The sequence below is a fragment of the Cervus elaphus genome, chromosome 15 (genome assembly GCF_910594005.1).
Source record: "Cervus elaphus chromosome 15, mCerEla1.1, whole genome shotgun sequence".
Lineage (NCBI taxonomy): Eukaryota > Metazoa > Chordata > Mammalia > Artiodactyla > Cervidae > Cervus > Cervus elaphus.
The window spans coordinates 27,938,072-27,958,022 of NC_057829.1; the positions used below are offsets into that span (position 1 = coordinate 27,938,072).

The window sequence follows — 19,951 nt, forward strand, 5'->3', positions numbered from 1 at the left end:
CTGAAACCATAATCACAGAAAACTGGCCAATCTGGTCACACGGACCACAGCCTTGTCTAACTCAGTGAAACTAAGCCATGCCGTGTGGGGCCACCCAAGATGGACGGGTCATGGTGGAGAGGTCTGACAGAATGTGGTCCACTGGAGAAGGGAATGGCAAACCACTTCAGTATTCTTGCCTTGAGAACCCCATGAACAGTATGAGAAGGCAAAATGATAGGATACTGAAAGAGGAACTCCCCAGGTCGGTAGGTGTCCAATATGCTACTGGAGATCAGTAGAGATATAACTCCAGAAAGAATGAAGGGATAGAGCCAAAGCAAAAACCATACCCAGTTGTGGATGGGACTGGTGATAGAAGCAAGACCCGATGCTGTAAAGAGCAATAGTCATAGGAACCTGGAATGTTAGGTCCATGAATCAAGGCAAATTGGAAGTGGTCAAACAGGAGATGGCAAGAGTGAACGTCGACATTCTAGGAATCAGCGAACTAAAATGGACTAGAATGGGTGAATTTAATTCAGATGACCATTATATCTACTACTCTGGGCAGGAATCCCTTAGAAGAAATGGAGTAGTCATCACGGTCAACAAAAGAGTCTGAAATGCAGTACTTGGATGCAATCTCAAAAACGACAGAATGATCTCTGTTCATTTCCAAGGCAAACCATTCAATATCATGGTGATCCAAGCCTATGCCCCAACCAGTAACGCTGAAAAAGCTGAAGTTGAACAGTTCTATGAGGACCTACAAGACCTTCTAGAACTAACACACAAAAAAGATGTCCTTTCCATTATAGGGGACTGGAATGCAAAAGTAAGAAGTCAAGAAACATCTAGGGTAACAGGCAAATTTGGCCTTGGAGTACAGAATGAAGCAGGGCAAAGGCTAATAGAGTTCTGTCAAGAGAACGCACTGGTCATAGCAAACACCCTCTTCCAACAACAAAGAGAAGACTCTACACATGGACATCACCAGATGGTCAACACAGAAATCAGATTGATTATATTATTTGCAGCCAAAGATGAAGCAGCTCTATACAGTCAGCAAAAACAAGACTTGGAGCTGACTGTGGCTCAGATCATAAACTCCTTATTGCAAAATTCAGACTGAAATTGAAGAAAGTAGGGAAAGCCACTAGACCATTCAGATATGAGTTAAATCAAATCCCTTACGATTATACAGTGGAAGTGAGAAACAGATTTAAGGGACTAGATCTGAACAGACAAGAGTGCCTGATGAACTATGGATGGAGGTTCATGACATTGTACAGGAGACAGGGATCAAGACCATTCTCATGGAAAAGAAATGCAAAAAGGCAAAATGGCTGTCTGAGGAGGCCTTACAAATAGCTGTGAAAAGAAGAGAAGTGAAAAGCAAAGGAGAAAAGGAAAAATATTCCCATTTGAATGCAGAGTTCCAAAGAATAGCAAGGAAAGATAAAAAAAAGTCTTCCTCAGCAATCAGTGCAAAGAAAAAGAGGAAAACAACAGAATGGGAAAGACTAGAGATCTCTTCAAGAAAATTAGAGATACCAAGGGAACATTTCATGCAAAGATGGCCTCAATAAAGGACAGAAATGGTAGGGACCTAACAGAAGCAGAAGATATTAAGAAGAGGTGGCAAGAATATACAGAAGGACTGTACAAAAAAGATCTTCACGACCCAGATAATCACGATTGTGTGATCGCTCACCTAGAGCCAGACATCCTGGAATGTGAAGTCAAGTGGGCCTTAAAAAGCATCACTATGAACAAAGCTAGTGGAGGTGATGGAATTCCAGTTGAGCTATTTCAAATCCTGAAAGATGATGCTGTGAAAGTGCTGCACTCAATATGCCAGGAAATTTGGAAAACTCAGCAGTGGCCACAGGACTGGAAAAGGTCAGTTTTCATTCCAATCCCAAAGAAAGGCAATGCCAAAGAATGCTCAAACTACCACACAATTGTACTCATCTCACACACTAGTAAAGTAATGCTCAAAATTCTCTAAGCCAGGCTTCAGCAGTACGTGAACCGTGACCTTCCAGATGTTCAAGCTGGTTTTATAAAAGGCAGAGGAACCAGAGATCAAATTGCCAACATCCGCTGGATCATCGAAAAAGCAAGAGAGTTCCAGCAAGACATCTATTTCTGCTTTATTGACTATGCCAAAGCCTTTGACTGTGTGGATCACAGTTAAGTGTGGAAAATTCTTCAAGAGATGGGAATACCAGACCACCTGACCTGCCTCTTGAGAATCCTGTATGCAGGTCAGGAAGCAACAGTTAGAACTGGACATGGAACAATGGACTGGTTCCAAATAGGAAAAGGAGTACGTCAAGGCTGTATATTGTCACCTGGCTTATTTAAATTATATGCAGAGTACATCATGAGAAACGCTGGGCTGGAAGAAGCACAAGCTGGAATCAAGATTGCCGGGAGAAATATCAATAACTTCAGATATGTGGATGACACCACCCTTATGGCAGAAAGTGAAGAGGTCTTGAAGAAAATGAAAGAGGAGAGGGAAGAAATTGGCTTAAAGCTCAACATTCAAAAAACTAAGATCGTGGCATCTGGTCCCATCACTTCATGGCAAAAAGATGGGGAAACAGTGGCTGACTTCATTTTTCTGGGCTCCAAAATCACTGCAGATGGTGAGTGCAGCCATGAAATTAAAAGATGCTTACTCCTTAGGAGGAAAGTTATGACCAACCTAGATAGCATATTAAAAAAGCAGAGACATCGCTTCTCGGCCTTTTGGCTAAGATCAAGTGTAAAAAAAGCAGAGACATTACTTTGCCAACAAAGGTCCATCTAGTCAAGGCCATGGTTTTTCCAGTGGTCATGTATGGATGTGAGAGTTGGACTGTGAAGAAAGCTGAGTGCCATAAGAATTGATGCTTTTGAACTGTGGTGTTGGAGAAGACTCTTGAGAGTCCCTTGGACTGCAAGGAGATCCAAGCAGTCCATCCTAAAAGAGATCAGTCCTGGGCGTTCACTGGAAGGACTGATGCTGAAGCTGAAACTCCAATGCTTTGGCCACCTCATGCGAAGAGCTGACTCATTGGAAAAGACCCTGATGCTGGGAGGGATTGGGGGTAGGAGGAGAAGGGGACAACAGAGGAGGAGATGGCTGGATCGCATCACCAACTCAATGGACAGGAGTTTGAGTAAACTCCAGGAGTTGGTGATGGACAGGGAGGCCTGGCGTGCTACGATTCATGGAGTCGCAAAGAGTCAGACACGAAGGAAAGAATGTCCTCTCTCACATCTTCTACTCAACACTCTATTCAAGGTCCTAGCCATATATCCAATAGAAAGACAAATATCATATGACATCACTTACAGGTGGAAACTAAAATATGAAACTAATGAATTTATTTACAAAACAAACAAACTCACAGACATAGAACTCAAACTTATGATTACCGAAGGGTAAAAAGGATTAGTGAGAGAGAAATCAGGAGTTTGGGATTAACAGATACAAACTATATATAAAATAGATAAACAACAAGGTCCTACTATATCACACAGGAAACTGTATTCAATATCCTATAATACACCATAAGGGAAAAGAATATGAAAGAATATGTGTATGATGTATGTGTAAGTGAATCACTTTGTTATATATCAGAAATTAACAGAACACTGTAAATCAACTATACTTCAATGAACAATTTAAAAAATAAGACACCACCAAATGTTGAACCTAAACTCTTCATACATCATTAGTGGTAGGAAGAGGCACAACCACAACCTGAAATAGTTTTAACAGTTTTCTATAAAATTAAACATGTATCTGCACTTGATCCAACAATTATACTCCTAAGTACCTGCCCAAGAGGAATAAAAACATACTTAACATAAAGATTTCTACACAAATGATTAAAATAGGTTCATTTATAATACACTAGAAACCACCCAAAGAGCTGAACTAAACACATTTTGGTACACTCATGCAAAGGAATATACTTAACAATAAAAAGAAACGAACTACTGTAACACACACACAACATGAATGAAGCTCAAAAATGTTCCACTGAACAAAAAAAATAAAAGTCACAAAGACTATATCCCGGGGTCTTCCCAGAGGTAAAGATTCCGTGCTTTCACTGCAGGGGGCATGGGTTCGATCGCTGGTCAGGGAAGTAAGATCCCACATGCTGCATGGCACAACCAAACAACAACATAAAGACTATATACTGCATAATTCCATTTACATGAAACTCTAGCAAAGGGAAATCCAATAGTAACAGCAGATAAGTGGTTGGCTGGAATCATCAGCAGATGAACTGGCAGGAAGTGGAAGTGGCTGCAAAGATATACAAAGGAACTTTTTGGGCTAATGGAAATGTTCTACATCTTGTTTTTGATGGTTGTTGCACAGCTGTATATGTCTTATGTCTGTCAAAACTCAGAGCATATTCTTAAAATATGCTTTATATTTTAAGCATAATGCTTTATATTATATGTGCATTATATTCTTTGTAAGTTGTAACTCTATAAAGTTGATTTTTAAAATAAAATGGAAAAAAACCATCAAAAAATTTTAAGTTTACATCCCCCTAACCCATGTATTCCAATTCTAAGAATTTATCCCAAAATGTACCCCAAAGAAACTGTGAGCCAAAAACACAAAGGTGTATTTACAAAAATGTTCATTATAGCATTATTTAATAGAAATAATTTTCTTTAGTGGTCCATCACAGGGGATTGATGAAATAAGTTAGGGTACATACATAGACTAGGATCTTTACAGCACCTAAAGGCACCGATTAGATTTATATATATTGACCCAAAACATGTTGTTAAATCAAAAAGATAGGGAGGTCCCTGGTTGCCTAGTGGTTAGGATTCCGGACTCTCACTGCTATGGCCCTGGTTCCATCCCTGGTCAAGGAACTGAGATACCAAAAGCCACGTACAGCCAAAAAAAAAAAAAAACCACAAAGGTAATTAGAAAACAGTGTGTGTAACAATTTTAATAAATATATATAATACAAACATATGTAAATTTTTTTAATGTATGAGCCAACTTTATACCAAGAGATCTTTCTTATAAGGAAGAGAATGCTAAGACCACTCCTATTTTAGAGATGAAGAAACTCTCATCAGAGATGTCAGATAAGTGTCAGAGGAATCAAAATAAGACTGAGAGCCACACGGTCTTTCAGGAAACAACTGATATCTCAATGAACAGGTATACATTCTTCAAAGTTACCAGAAAAGAACTCTCCTCAGTTGGAAAAATAAAAGCAGAGTACCAGTGGAAAATGCCTGCATGGTTTTATACCCATTTGCTTATCGGTCTAACATTAGAATGAAATACAGTAAAACTTTCTTCCATGTAATAGGTAGATAATGGTTCCTTATTTACTGTTTTATGCTGTTCTTACTTCCCTGCTGTTATCAAGATCTGATTTAAAAGCAGGAAGAAGACATGTCAGTGTGGAGTCTCCCTGAGAGCAGGAAGGAAGTACTTGGGACTGATGAAGGCCAGCATGATACACATAGTGGCCAATCTCATTCCAGCTGAGTTAAAGTAATCATTCCAATATTTATTCCTTTTCAGCCCGTGCCAGGAAACAAAAGAAAAGTGAGAAACATTCACACGTATACAGAGAGCGAGAGAAAGAAAAATGCCAATTATTACAATCTGCTTGTCACGTATCAGGTATTTGTAATATTTCAAAAAATAAATCATCATTGAGCTTCAATAAGTGGTATTTACAAGGTAAAACAATTCCAAAACTTACCAGCACGACCCCCACAAAATTTATCCAAACCATACTGAAAGTTCAGTGTTTCTGATCTTCTCCTACCCTACCCTCCACTCCCACTGAGAATGAGATCATCTTGCTATGAAATTTTAAGGGGAAAAAAGATACTCTGGTGGTTGACTAATGACAATTAGTAATATTCTGATGGCTTTCTAATCATATATATGTATGCATGGATACACACATATGTATAGTATTTGAGTACTGAACTTACAGATGTACCTTTGTTCTAGCACATAAATGCCAAGTAAGAAACTTTGAGATTATACAGTTCTGTACTGTCTACTCACATTTGCCCAGTCTGTATCTTCTTATCATCTTAAATAATCAAGTTGATCAACTGTCACCCCCATCCCACAAAAGTACTTGGATTCAAATACTTCTATATCTGCATACCTATATCTCACTCTACCTACTACCTAAAGACCCAGCTTGAGCAATATGGACAGGATGGACAAAGGAAAGGGAAAAGAAGAAAGGATCTTACAAAAATTCTCACCAAATCATTTTTGCTGACCTTGCCCACAACTATCAAATAGAGTGTTCATCTACTCTGAATACTCCAAGTAATACTAATACTTTTAACCTAACCAGTCATAAAAATATCAGGAATAGCAGTTACCTTTTATTAAACATTTCTTATGTATCCAGCACCATGCTGAGTACTATATGTTATCTCATTTAATCCTCCCTACAACTCTCCAAAGCAGGCTGTAAAAATTTGGAGAGGTTCACTTGTTCGAGTCTATACAGATTGAAGAACCCAGAATCAGATGTAGGTCCATCTGTTTCAAGAACCAAAAAAAATACTAACCACCATTCTATTTTATCCACACGCTTTTATTCCTCTCTTTACTACAAGATTGAGAAAACACAGTATGGACACCCATATGCAAAAAAAATGAACCTCGACCTAAACCTTACAACTTAAACAAATACAAAAATTAACTAGATCACAGATCTAAGTGTAAAAAAGCAAAACCATAAAAATTCTAAGAGAAAACCTTTGCGACTTGGGGCTATGCAAAAAGCCATTAAAAAGTTCAACCCATAAAGGAAAAATTAATAAATAGGCCTTCATCAAAATTTAAAACTTTTGCTCTATAAAAGTCACTGATAAGAGGATGAAGAGATAAACTACAGCCTGGGAAAAAATATTTGGAAATCACCTATCCCTGAAACAACTTGCATGTGTAACATTTACAAAAGAACCCTCAAAACTCAGCAGTAAGAAAACAATTTTAAGTTGTGCATTAAGATGTGAACGTGGGCCTCCCTTGTGGTCCAGTGGTTAAGAACCCACCTTGCCTGGTCCAGGAAGATCCCACAGCTACTGAGTCCATGCGCTGCAACTACTGAAGCCCACACGCCTGGAGCTTGTGCTCCACAGCAAGAGAAGCCACTACAATGAGAAGCTCACACACTGCAACAAAGGGTAGCCCCTGCTCACTTCAACTACAGAAAGCCTGCGTGACCAACAAAGACACACCACAATAAAAAAATAAATAAAAATATAAATCTTAAAAAAAAAAGTCAACACATCCCCAAAGCAGATATAAGAATGGTTAAAAAACACACAATAAAAAGATGTTCAACATCATTAGCCATTAAAGAAATGCAAATTAAAACCACCGTAAGATATCATTACACACTCATTAGAATGGCTAAAATGAAACTGCCAACACCACCAAATACTGGTAAGGATGCAGAACAGCTGGAATTCTCTTATACTGCTGATGGGAGTGTAAGGCAATAAAGGTATTCTGAAAAACAGTTTGGTAGTTTCTTATGAAGTTAAAAATACACCTACCATATATCCCAGCAATCCCACTCCTGAGTACTTAAAGAAATGAAAACTATGTTCACATAAAAACCTGTACACACACACAAAAAAACAAAAAAAAACCTGTACACAAATGTTTATAGTAGTTCTACTTATAATTGCCAAAAACTGGAAACAAATTAATGAAAGAGGATAAACTACTGAAATACACAACTCAGCCATTATACTTAGTGGAAAAAAAAAAACAGTCTCACATACAGTACATTCTCAGGAAAGACAATGCTAATAGTAACCAAGAAGGGATCAGTGATTGCCCAGGTTTCAGGTGAGGAAGAGGTGACTCTAACAGACAACATGAGGGAGTTTTTTGGGGGAGTACAGCTGTTCTGTATCCTGATTGTGGTTAAGTGGCTACAGAAATCTATACATGTGTTAAAATGCATAAAAATATACCCACACGGTGCAGAATGGTAGGTACATTAGGATGATCCTTTTGGGTCATCCTTTAGAGGATATTTCTGTAATACATGGAAACTTATGTGCTGATACATCTGTAGATACCTTTTTCAGTTCAGAATTAAAAGAAACCATCAGAAAAGATTCCCTTTTTCAGTGGGAGAATAGATTTGTATATTTCTACTGTTTGAAATACAAGCCATTTTTGTACTCTTCCTTATACTTGAAAAAGTATAAAAAAGTAGAAGAACTTTTCATTTTGTTCTATTTGTTGCTTACCATGGAGCACTTCTCCAGTACTTCCTCCTGGAATTTCAGAAATCGTTCCTGAACTTCAGCTTCATTGAGGAAAAAGGCAAGGAAGTGAGTGAAGGGCTGCTTTCTTCTAAAAGTGAGCAGAAGAACATCAATCCGAGTTCGGGCTGAAATTACACCACTTCGATGCTGGCCAGTGATTACTATTAAGCAAAAAAGAAAAAAAGATTTAACATGCTCAAGGACCAACAACTGGTTGTAAAATAGGTGACCTCTTAAAACTGTTATCTCTGGGGAACAAAACTGTCATGAATGTGTACACAATTCTGAACAGCAGACAATACCAAGGGTAAGAAAGCTGTTAATGAATCCAGTCTAAGCAGAAATGAGGTTTAAACGGAATAACCTTAAGACCACCTGATGAAGCAGGAAAATGAATTCAAAAGCTACAAAGTAATCCCTCATACCTTGCCAGTATGAATGTAAAATGGTGCAGCTGATATGTAGAAGTCTGGCAGTTCCATGAAAAATTAAACAGACAAATATCACATGACCCAGGAATTCCACTCCTAAGTAGAAACTCAAAGGAAGTAAAAGCAGGTATTCAAAAAAAAAAAGAAAAACTTGTACAAATGTTCGTAACAGCTTTATTCACAACAGCCAACAGGTGGAAAAACACAAATGTCCTTTAACCAATTATTGAACAAATAAAACGTGGTATTAGGTATTACCATACACTGAAATACTATTTGGCAAAAAAAAAAAAAAAGGAGTGAAGTAATCATACATGCAAAAACATGGATGAATCTTGAAAACATTATGCTAAGTTAAAGATGTCAGACACAAAAGACCACATACTGCATGTTTTCATGGATAGGAACTATCTAAACAGGCAAATTCAGAGAGAGAGAAAGTAGATTAGTGGTAACAAAGATCTTGGGAGTAGTGAGGAATGGCGAGTGACTGGTTAATGGATATGAAGTTTCCTTTTTGGCTGACAAATGTTTTGGAACTAGACAGTAGTTGTCCAGCAACTGTAAATGTTTCCTACTCCAGGGGCTCTTCCCCACCCAGGAATCGAACTTCGAGTCTCTTGCATTGCAGGCAGATTCTTTACAGTCTGAGCTACCAGGGAAGCCCGTAAATGTACTAAATGCCACTCGATTCAACACTTTAAAGAGGTCTAAATGGTAAATTTATGTTGTGTATATTCTACCATTTTAAAGAAAAGAACAATATATTACAGAGAAATTCAAACAATAAAAATTAAGAACAAAAAAAGTGGAGTATTCTGTTCTGTGAATTTTACCTCAATTTTAAAAAATACTGTGGCAAAATTTGTAGTGATTTGCTATAATAAAAGAGCAAAACAGAATCTGCTACAATATATATGATCCTACCCTAACTGTATGAAAAAATACAAGGTTAAAGTTAAAATGTTTATCTATATCTACATTGTATATATGGATATCAAATTTCCACACCTTAGTGTAATTTGGTCTTCTCTGATCTGGGCTGTCTTTATACATAAATGAAAATAAAGGGAAAAACCACAAAACCTTATACTACAATCTGTAAAGAAAAAAAAATCATTTAAGGATTACATAACCTCTGTTTAATAGAGATTAAACCTCTAGGTTCCAGAACTGGCAGTGCTTGGTTCAAAACAGAAACTAAGGAATGATGTAGAAGATAGGAACAATGAACAAAACTGGCATTTCAATGGAGTATTTATTAAAGAGGAAAGGACAGATTTCTGAATTAATAGTAGCAAAATCTGCTACGTACTTTCAAGACCACAAAGCTTGCTCCTTCCAAGCAACTGCAGAAGTTAAACAAATAATTCCACTTATTTGTCCTAATACTTCCCATTAAAGCATTTGAAATTTTCTATAAGAACAGCTATTTTCTTTTAATAAAAATGAAATTATCATACCCATTTTGTTGTAAAGAAACAAGATGGAAAAGAAGTAAATTATGAATGTACTGGGATTCCAATGATAAAAGAATCTGCCTGCCAATGCTAGAGACTAAGGAGACATTGGTTTCATCCCTGGGTCGGGAAGATTCCCTGCAAGAGGAAATGGCTACCCACTCCAGTATTCTTGCCTGGAGAAACCCATGGACAGAGGAGCCTGGCAGGCTGCATTCCACAGGGTCACAAAGAGTCGAACGCAACTAAGCAACTGAGCACTCACGCATGCACACACGAATGAATTAACAGAAAGCCTAGAAACTGTTTGTCTAAACAGAAAATTGACATAAGTCATAACCAAAAAATGTAAGAGAGCTTCCCAAATGGCGCTAGTGGTAAAGAACCCACCTGTCAATGCAGGAGACATAAGAGACTCAGGTTCAATCCCTGGGTCGGGAAGACCCCTGGAGGAGGGCATGGGGACCCACTCCAGTTATTTTTGCCTGGAGGATCCCAAGGACAAAGGAAAGGAGCCTGGCTGGCTACAGTCCATGGGGTCGCAAGGAGTCAGACATAACTGAAGCGACCTGGCAAGCACGCACAAAAAAATTAAGAAGTAGAGACATGGTATTTTTTTGATGATATAATTTTATTTACAATAGAATACTTTGAGAATCCAAAAGATTCAAATGCCCAGTGAAGGGAAGTGTCCGAGCAGGCATTCAAATAATGTGCCATAGAAATACTGACAAAGGAGGATTCAATGGTAAACTGGAACAAAGTTAAAGTAAAGTAGAAATTATAGTTATCCCTGCACAAGGAAAAAAATATGGTAAGAAACTAAAAGAAAAAGGTATGCTGGGGAAGGAAGCTTAAAACTCCTGTTTATGTTTAGCTCTATAAAAATTTAGTACAAAATACTGTATCTGTCCTTTTGCACTAAGAAGGTAGTTCAGCAGAGAATAAGACTAATAAGATGTTTTCATATTTTTAACACAGAAAACTGCTACGGGCATGTCAAAGGTGCTCAGACTTATTTCCAGAAAAAGATTCGAAGTTGAGCAAACAATGACTAAAGAGCAAATATGATGAGGTTAGAAATATTCTTAAAACTACAAATATCTGAGGACACCAGAATTTACTTGACATGGGTCTAAGGACTACAAGAGATACAGAGGAAGAAAACAAAGGCACTGATGTGGAACTTTATAAAAACCAACTGCATAACTAAAATGATAAAATCATTTTAAAAGCCTGGAGAATCTCATGGACAGAGGAGCCTGGCCGAATACAGTCCATGGGGTTGCAAAGAGTCGGATACAGTTGAAACATGCACAAAAAAATCATTCTTATATCCCACTGCCTGAGGCTTCAAAACAGACTAGACCAAATTCTTATCTAGAGGACAAACTGAAACCTATCAGATCATTTTCTTCTCTAGTTTCTCTAATTTAGGAGAGGCAAAACAACTAATTACAGCATATACCACACCAATGCAACTGCAGTTTTGATTTCACATCAGAACCCAATTTACTGTAACCAGTAAATTCAATTTTTTTATATACTTTACTTCCCTACAAGACCAATAAGCCAGTTTATCCTCTTGTTTTTCAATTAAATTAGTTCCACTAAATTCTTTCTTTTAACAATTAAACACCGTTATTATTCACACTGAAATATTTTGGCTTTCTAAGTCAATAACCTGTCTAACCTTTTCTGGATAAGTTTTGGAATGACTCCAGTATCTTAAAATGGCTAAGGTCTTCACATTTATTGCATGTTATAAATTTTTACCAAAATAAAAATTATTAGCCATCTGTTACTATATGCATAGAAAAAAAATGGGGAATAGACTCAACTGTTAGCAACAATTATGGCTGAAGTTCATAACATAAAAAACTTCTGTTTACACTTTACATATAATTTCTACAAGCTTTTCTTTTTGAAAGCATGTATTAACTTTAAAATCAGAAAAAGGATGAAATAAGCTTCAATGCAATTAATAAAATTACTTCAGTATTTGCAACCTGAACTTTAACACTTAAAGAAAGACACAAGCTTTTTTTTTTAACAGTAATTCTAATGAACTAAATATCTATTTTTATTAAAGAGAGTCCTTCAAAAATGTCATTAAAGTTGTGAAGTTAGCGTTTACTCATTACCAAGGGGCTGGGGGAAACTCCAGCACTTCACTGTCCAAAATAGGAGCCCTCATACAGCTAGTTAAATTAAAAGATAAATGAATTAAAATTAACTAGAATTTAAAATTCAGTTCCTCAGTCACATTAGCCACATTTCAAGTACTCACTCACAACTGGCTAGTGGCTCTTTGGATAGTGCAAACATACAACATACCCACCATCATGGAAAGTTCTTCTGGACAGCGCCACTCTCAAGTCAACTGCTACTTATCTGCCACAGTGATTATTTTTACATAGAACAAAATAAGAAGAGTACTTATAATTCTTTTCTCCTAAAACTTAATACAATCCATGAGTGTTTATGGAATATGGATTATTGGAGGCTGCTGCACTTGCCTGACGCTGAAAAATTCCTACTGTTTTAAAAATTCTGTCCCTTCTGTATCCCTCACTCAAAGTCATGTTACAACACAAGTCTGTGCCCTTCGTTCACATAGATGCTTTAGTACAGAACTTTCTGACATGGCTTCCATTGCTAAACTATTTTTCCTCACCTGAACACTTACTTGAATCAGACTGTTGTTTTAATTATTACTCTTAAAATTTCCTTCCTAGTCTACAAAGCAAGATAAAAACAAGATAACTAATAGGGAAAGGGCTGAGCTTCATTTCAAACTTGCTGATCTCACTTTTTTCCTCTAATTCTAACTTGAAATAATTCACAAACTCCATTTCAAGCTACTTAAGCATACAAGAAATCTCCTAATCCACAATAAAATCTGGAAGCTTTACTCCATCAGTGTGTAGTAAAGTATCAAATTAAGGCCCAGGTACTCAACCAAGATAATGCTATATAAGTACATCTTTCCTCATCTGAGAGACTGATACTGATATAAAAAGGACAATAGCTACAGACCCACACAAACAATATAATCATCAAACACCTCAGCTGGGTCACATTATTCCATACACATACAAAAGTGACTGCAAACATATATAGAGTCTCACCAATTTCTCCTTCTTGTCCAGGCTTAGGAATGCTAATGGAAGTTTTGGTCTCCACTTCTAGTTTCTTTCTAGTGTCCCCTCTCTTTCCAACAATATGCCTATAATATAGAGAAAGTTAATTAATGTAAGTCAAAATATACCAGAATAAAGAACTCCAACATATTTAAATCCTATGTGGCCAGAGATACTCCCTCATAGAAGAGTGCTTCAGTAAAAATTCAGTATTTGTAGAGGAAATTACAAGTCATATAGCTTTATAGAACATGTTGCATTATATTCACTGACAAAACAATGTCCTACAGCCAATTCAAAGCATAGAAAGAATAATTATACCCAATGCCTGTTTGCTTCTCAAAACTAGATTCTGGGTCTGCAGTTAAGTGAAAGAACAGCTAGCATAGTCTCATTGGCCACTTGAATGGGTCTACAGTTTGAAGGGGGAAAATCTTGCCCTCTTAGAGAGCAAATTAACTACATTTTGAATTCATCCTACGGGAATTATCCTTCATTAATTAAATAATGCTAAAGAGCTTAGCAAAGAGCAGGGTCCACCAACCAAGACAGAGGCAAGCACAGAAAGAAGTAACCCTCAGGCTGAATTCAAACACACAGACATGTCTTGTCTGGGAGATTTCACCTAAAAATTGGGAAATTTCACCTAAAAAATACAGATTTCTAAATTCTTTCAAAAAATTGGGAGATCTGACTACTCAATGGCAAAAATAGGCTGGAACATGAGCTCATTTCTGAAAATGGAATATGAATTCATCACAATCCCTGCCACTTCCTACTGTCTTTTATTGACTCCAATCATCTATTGGCTCACATTACTTACCTAGGCCTCCTAGTATAAATAATTCTGACCATCCAAAGCTATATTCTGGAACCCATAGTAATTAGATGTATCAAACCAAATGAGACTACTGGATCCCAGGAGAAAAGTTTCAGAGTTTATACAAAGCGCTAAGAGACCATCATAGGACCATAAAGTTGATTTCCTCATCAACAGCATTTTGACTTCAATGATTTCAATTACAGTACACAACAGCATTGGTGACTATGCCTAAAATTCTGTGTTTATTTTTACATGGGATAACCAAGTCTGATTATTTCCATTAAGATTTATTGTAGTAAGCCAACTTTTTATAAAACAAGATGTTCAGAAGAGGACGGGAACTCCAGTTTCCATGTGGTTTTTCTCTGTGTTGAGCTAGGGACTATGTAGCACCAACTCCCTCAGCCTTTGTCTTTCCAGGTCTTATCAATAAAGGGGTGTTTTCAGTCAGCTTCCTGTTTGTTAGCACATGGCTAGTGGACAAACCTCTCATAAAGTAGTTGGCTCGAAGTGTTATTAATAGTCTAGGCACCTTAGAAAGGGAAGTGGTTGAGGTTAAAGAGGCTTTAGAGGCAAACAAACCTTGGCCAAGTCATTTAACCACTTTTAGCCTACTGCTTCACTTAAAAAAAAATGGAGTGAATAATACCTAAATATCATAAGGCAGACTGTAAGGCTTAGATGTGATCATATATAAAAGGACTTCCCAATGACTGGCACATAGCTCAGTACAGCCCATGTCATCCTCATTAAACCCATGATGGCATCCTTCCAGTTAAGAGTACAGACTGACCCAAAAGAGGTATACACGGAAAGTCTAAAGCATTCACTAAAATAATACAGATAAACAGTGAAAGGATGACTCCGTATTGTATAAGTGGAAATTCTTGCCAGATCAAGTGGTTCTCAATCTTGGCTACACACTGCAATCACCTGGGTAGCTATAAAAACTAATGATGCCTGGGTTCAGCTCCCAGAGATTCAGACTGAACTAGTCTGGGGTACACCTAGGTATTGGGAGTTTTTAAAACTCCCCAGGTGATTCTAATGTGTACCTGAAGTTGAGAGCCACAGTATTAGACCTCGTCTGTGGACGTGTGCACCACCATTAGACTTTGATTATAAGTTAGTTTGGTCAAGTAATTTCTTCCATGGACCAAATAAACTTACATAAATGAGTCTTAAGAAAGAAATAAAAAAAAATTAAAAAAAAAAAAGAAATCTTCCATGTAGGTCAATTATTTGTCAATAAGACCAAGAGGAAGAGAAGGAGGGAAGATGAAAGCAAAAAAGAAAGAAGTCTTCCTAGTAAATATTGTCTATTAATTAGGATTTAGCAGAACCAATACTTAATCTAACATGCAAGTCATCTGGAACAAAATGAGTATTTAGAATATACAAAATTCAAAAGGTCATATGATTAGAATCAGACATCTAAGGAATCTTTACATACCTTAGCAGTAACAAATATATACATTAAGGAAGACATGTTGCATTGATTTTTGCCAGGAATCTGAATCACAGCTTTCTAAAATCATGTTTCTTAGAAGAAAATGTCACTGAAACCTGAGAGGAAAGTGAGCTGTCAGGATTAGCATTTGGTTTCTCATTTGGTCACATTCCAGGAGAGAAATTTCATCCTCAATAGGTGCTTCAGAAAATTCTCAAGTTGAAAAAAATGCAACTATTTGCCTCTTGGAACTTAAAGGTGTATGATTCTGTATTTGTAGACCTCCTCTCAGAGAGAAGTACGCTGCTGCTGCTAAGTCACTTCAGTCGTGTCCGACTCTGTGCAACCCCATAGACAGCAGCCCACCAGGCCCCCTTGTCCCTGGGATTCTCCAGGCAAGAACATTGGAGTGGGTTGCCATTTCCTTCTCCAATGCATGAAAGGAAAAGTGAAAGTGAAGTCACTCAATCGTGTCCGACTCTTAGCGACCCCATGGACTGTAGCCTACCAGGCTCCTCCATCCATGGGCTTTTCCATGCAAGAGTACTGGAGTGGGTTGCCATTGCCTTCTCCAATAGAGAAGTATAGACAGACTTTATTCATCTGGTACAACACAGAAAAACAATCTATGACTTCCTAGACCATCCTATCGTCAGAGGTGCAAGCCCAAAAGAAGCCAGTCAGCCACAGGAGCTAACAATGTTAGTGGTTAATAAAAGACAGAATATGATCAACACGCAGGCAAGTAGACACAGACTGAAATGATCACAAAGCTTCCAAGCAATTTAAAACTAAAGTTGATTCTGGAAAAAGCATTTCAGTCTTTGACAAGAACTGGAGGACAACAAACAGACACATTCCTACCTTCAGGGAGTTTTCAATCTAGTGGAAGTAACATCAAACAGGAGACAAATAAATATAAACATTAGGCTTGAGAAATGCTATAAAGGAAAAGTAGTGGTGTTATGAAAACATATACTAAGGTAATCAATGTGGTGGGTGGGGATGCTGGTGTCAAAACAAGCTTCCCTAAGGAAGGAGAATATATTAATAACTAGGTAATGTAAGGAAAGGGAACAGCATATGCCAAAGCTAGAAGGTAGGAAGGAACCCAGCACATCTGAGGAACTGAAGAAAATCAGTTAAACTTAAGTGCAAAGCCAGGGAAAGAGTGGTGTGAGTTGAAACTGAAAAATGCAGGGCTGGCTAACTCATGTTCAAGATTTTGGCCACTGCTCTAGTGGAATAAAATTCCATCTTCCATGGAAGAATGTTAATGGATTTCAAGCAAAGATAATAAAATAATCAGGTTTTCCTTTTAAAAAGATTATTCCACCCTCAATGTGAAGAACTGATGGGAAGAGAGCAATAATCAATGTGGAGTGACCAGTAAGTAGGCTATTTGAAATAATTCACAGAAGAGGTGGACTTCCCTGGTGGCTCAGGCGGTAAAAGCATCTGCCTACAATGTGGGAGACCTGGGTTCGATCCCTGGGTTGGGAAGATCCCCTGGAGCAGGAAATGGCAGCCCACTCCAGTATTCCTGCCTGGAAAATCCCGTGGACGGCAGGAGGAGCCTGGCAGGCTACAGTCCATGGGGTCGCAAAGAGTCGGACACGACTGAGCAACTTCACTTCACTTCACTTCACCTCACAGAAGAGGTAGCAGAATGGCTATAAAGAAAAAGTGGTGGATTCAAAAGATACTTAAGAGGCAAAATCAACAGGACTTGGTGATGTATGTGGAATGATAAAACTGATCTGCAATTAGTCTTTAGAAATTCTAGGATGTTAAACACTAAACCATTTTGTCACTAGTAAGTACTGTAATAAGTGTGGAAAAGAGAAGAATCAGCTTCCTTCTAAGTCTCCTGGAAGTGCCTTCCCATGAAGCTGCCAAGGGGCATCACTCACTTGTAGAGGAGGCTGGGGGCCTTCACGGTACATCGGAAACCTTGTGGGGTCTGCACCACCTCGTAGGTTTCACAGGGCTCTTCCGCACACTCCATGAGGCCTGTACAGAAACCATAACATCTCACTCAGAGCTGTTGCTCTGTGGACAAGTCTTTCTTCTCCTCAACTGTCCAACCATTCTTGACGTTTAAAGAAAAGCAATACACACACACAAAGAACAGCCATACACTTTACATTGCAGAACACTGCTCCAACATTCCTCCTCACCTGCTCTTAGACAAAAAAATAAAATATAAAAACACATGACTATTTTAAATCTTCCAATCTTGGAACCTTGGGAAAAGAGTATCTACATACCACTATTTAATTGTTTTCTCCCAGAAATAAATTTTTTGTACTATTTTACAGAGACATAATTCACATAAAATTCATCCTCTTAAAATGTACAACTCAGTGGTTTTTAGTATTAAGACACAAAATCACTTCAGTGAATGAGGTAGGAGTGATACTGGAGAATTTACTCCATACAGCCAAGACAAAGAGAAAACAGGAGGCTGAAATAAAAGAGCTCAAGGCCCCAGGGCTGAAGGGAAACAGCCACGTGGGTTATGTATTTGAAACTGCCTGTATATGACTGCAGAGAAGAAAAGAAAAATTGTGACACAAAAAATAACAGTTAACATTGGGCATATGTTCATATATTTCAATAATTTATAAAAGCTAGTTCACAGCTTTACAGATAAAAGAACTTAATTCTGCCACAGATAATTAATTGTTAACATTAATAGCTAACTAAAATTACCCCTTATTACATTTAAGCCTCTGCAAAAAGATGAGACACAGCTTAGCTTATGAACTGAGAACACCTCATCAAACAAACTCACCAGCCCCCTCGGAATCAACAAGGGAGCTGAGAGGCCAAACATGTCAAATTTCAGTGCTCACACAGAAACACTGAAACAAAGAATTGTTTCTACAATACGGATAACTTTGTACTTCTAATCTGACCAAAGAGCAACTAAGATTACCTTGGTAATAGTCATCATCTTCTTCTTCACGTTGATAAGTCTGTTCTTGGATGGGATTCTTCCTATAAACCCGTCCACCAATCTTTATAAGCTGTGGACGCAGAACTTCCATGATTATGCAGATCTATACACAGGCCTACAAGGACAGAATTAGGCATCAGTTCATCGTACATCCTAAGCAAAAGCATTACTGTTTCCATTAGATTTCCCCTATCTAGAAGCTGTTTTATTAAGTCAATTGCTGCATTTTCCACTACACTATTCCACTCCTGGCACACTCAAGACAGTAATTTGCAAACTATTCAGCATTCCTCAAAAAAGTGATTACAAGATACTGAGCCTGCCCATGACTTTGGAAGAGAGACTAGAGGTCTCTTCATTACTTTAAGCTAAAGGGAGTAAAATTCAACCTCTGTGCTTATCTGAACATTTGTGAAGTGTCTCACCCTCTTACCCAGTATGATAGTTAAGAGAATTAGGGATATTTAATACATTTATCCTCAAGGGGAGGACAAAAAAATCCTTACCTACTTTTACAGCTGCTAGAAATACATACTCAACAATTAGATCCAGTTGCCTATCAAAACAAAGTTAACATATGACTTAACCAACATGGTTCTCCAAACTAACACATTGCTGAGGGAAGGAATTTAATTTCTGTAGGTCACTGCCGAAAACTGTACATCACTCAGGGAGAAACCAAGTTTCTAGTCACCACTTAATGAATTAACAATTTAGGAAACAAAGCTTCTTAGGGTTAGCTCTGGCTATGTTTAACCAAGGTTCCTACCACATATAGTACATGGTTTTGAAGCCCAAAATAACTTAAGCAGTTCCCCTCCGAAAAGATCAATCCTTACTAAACACACTAATGCTCAATCCAACCTCAGGAAGTAAATCGCTTTCACTGGTAATTTGCTTACAGAACCAATGAGTTAGTTTCGTGTTGTGAGAAATAACAATATACAAGGTAAACAGACTCGAACATCGAAAGAGGAGGCATAACTAGCAATACTTTAATGACATTACACCCTAATACTCAATTTCCCAGGACCTCTCAAAAAAAAAAAAAAAGGCTCGTCACAAAAGTAGATGTCAGTGTCAGGGTAGGTCCTCAAACTAAGCTCTGGAAGAGAGCGTTGTCTCAGAGATAGCAAACCCTCCATCTGCCTTTCCTATAAGGCCCTGGGCTACAAGACTGCTCAGGAGGAAGGATGCTGCTGCTGCTGCTAAGTCACGTCAGTCGTGTCCAACTCTGTGTGACCCCATAGACGGCAGCCTATCAGGCTCCTCTGTCCCTGGGATTCTCCAGGCAAGAGTACTGGAGTGGGGTGCCATTGTCTTCTCCGGGAGGAAGGATGGGGGAATAGCCAATTTAATCCTGCTCCGTGGTGGTTTGGAG

The 19,951-nt window shown here is 38.0% G+C and overlaps 1 protein-coding gene across 7 annotated transcripts in view; it reads right to left on the bottom strand.

Annotated features, from left to right (window-relative positions):
* The window catches only part of ASCC1 (activating signal cointegrator 1 complex subunit 1), a 104,795-nt gene that overhangs the window by 84,307 nt on the left and 537 nt on the right, over positions 1–19,951 (bottom strand). For all 7 annotated transcript variants that reach the window (XR_006345313.1, XR_006345312.1, XM_043925293.1 and 4 more), the window contains exons 2-5: positions 18,550–18,685; positions 17,522–17,621; positions 13,324–13,421; positions 8,284–8,462 (exon numbers count right to left, since the gene is read on the bottom strand). Coding sequence is in view for 5 of the 7 variants with exons in the window: in XM_043925293.1 (XP_043781228.1) it covers positions 8,284–8,462; positions 13,324–13,421; positions 17,522–17,621; positions 18,550–18,661 (489 nt within the window). In the remaining 2 variants the exon portion in view is untranslated. The remainder of the gene's footprint in view (positions 1–8,283; positions 8,463–13,323; positions 13,422–17,521; positions 17,622–18,549; positions 18,686–19,951) is intronic.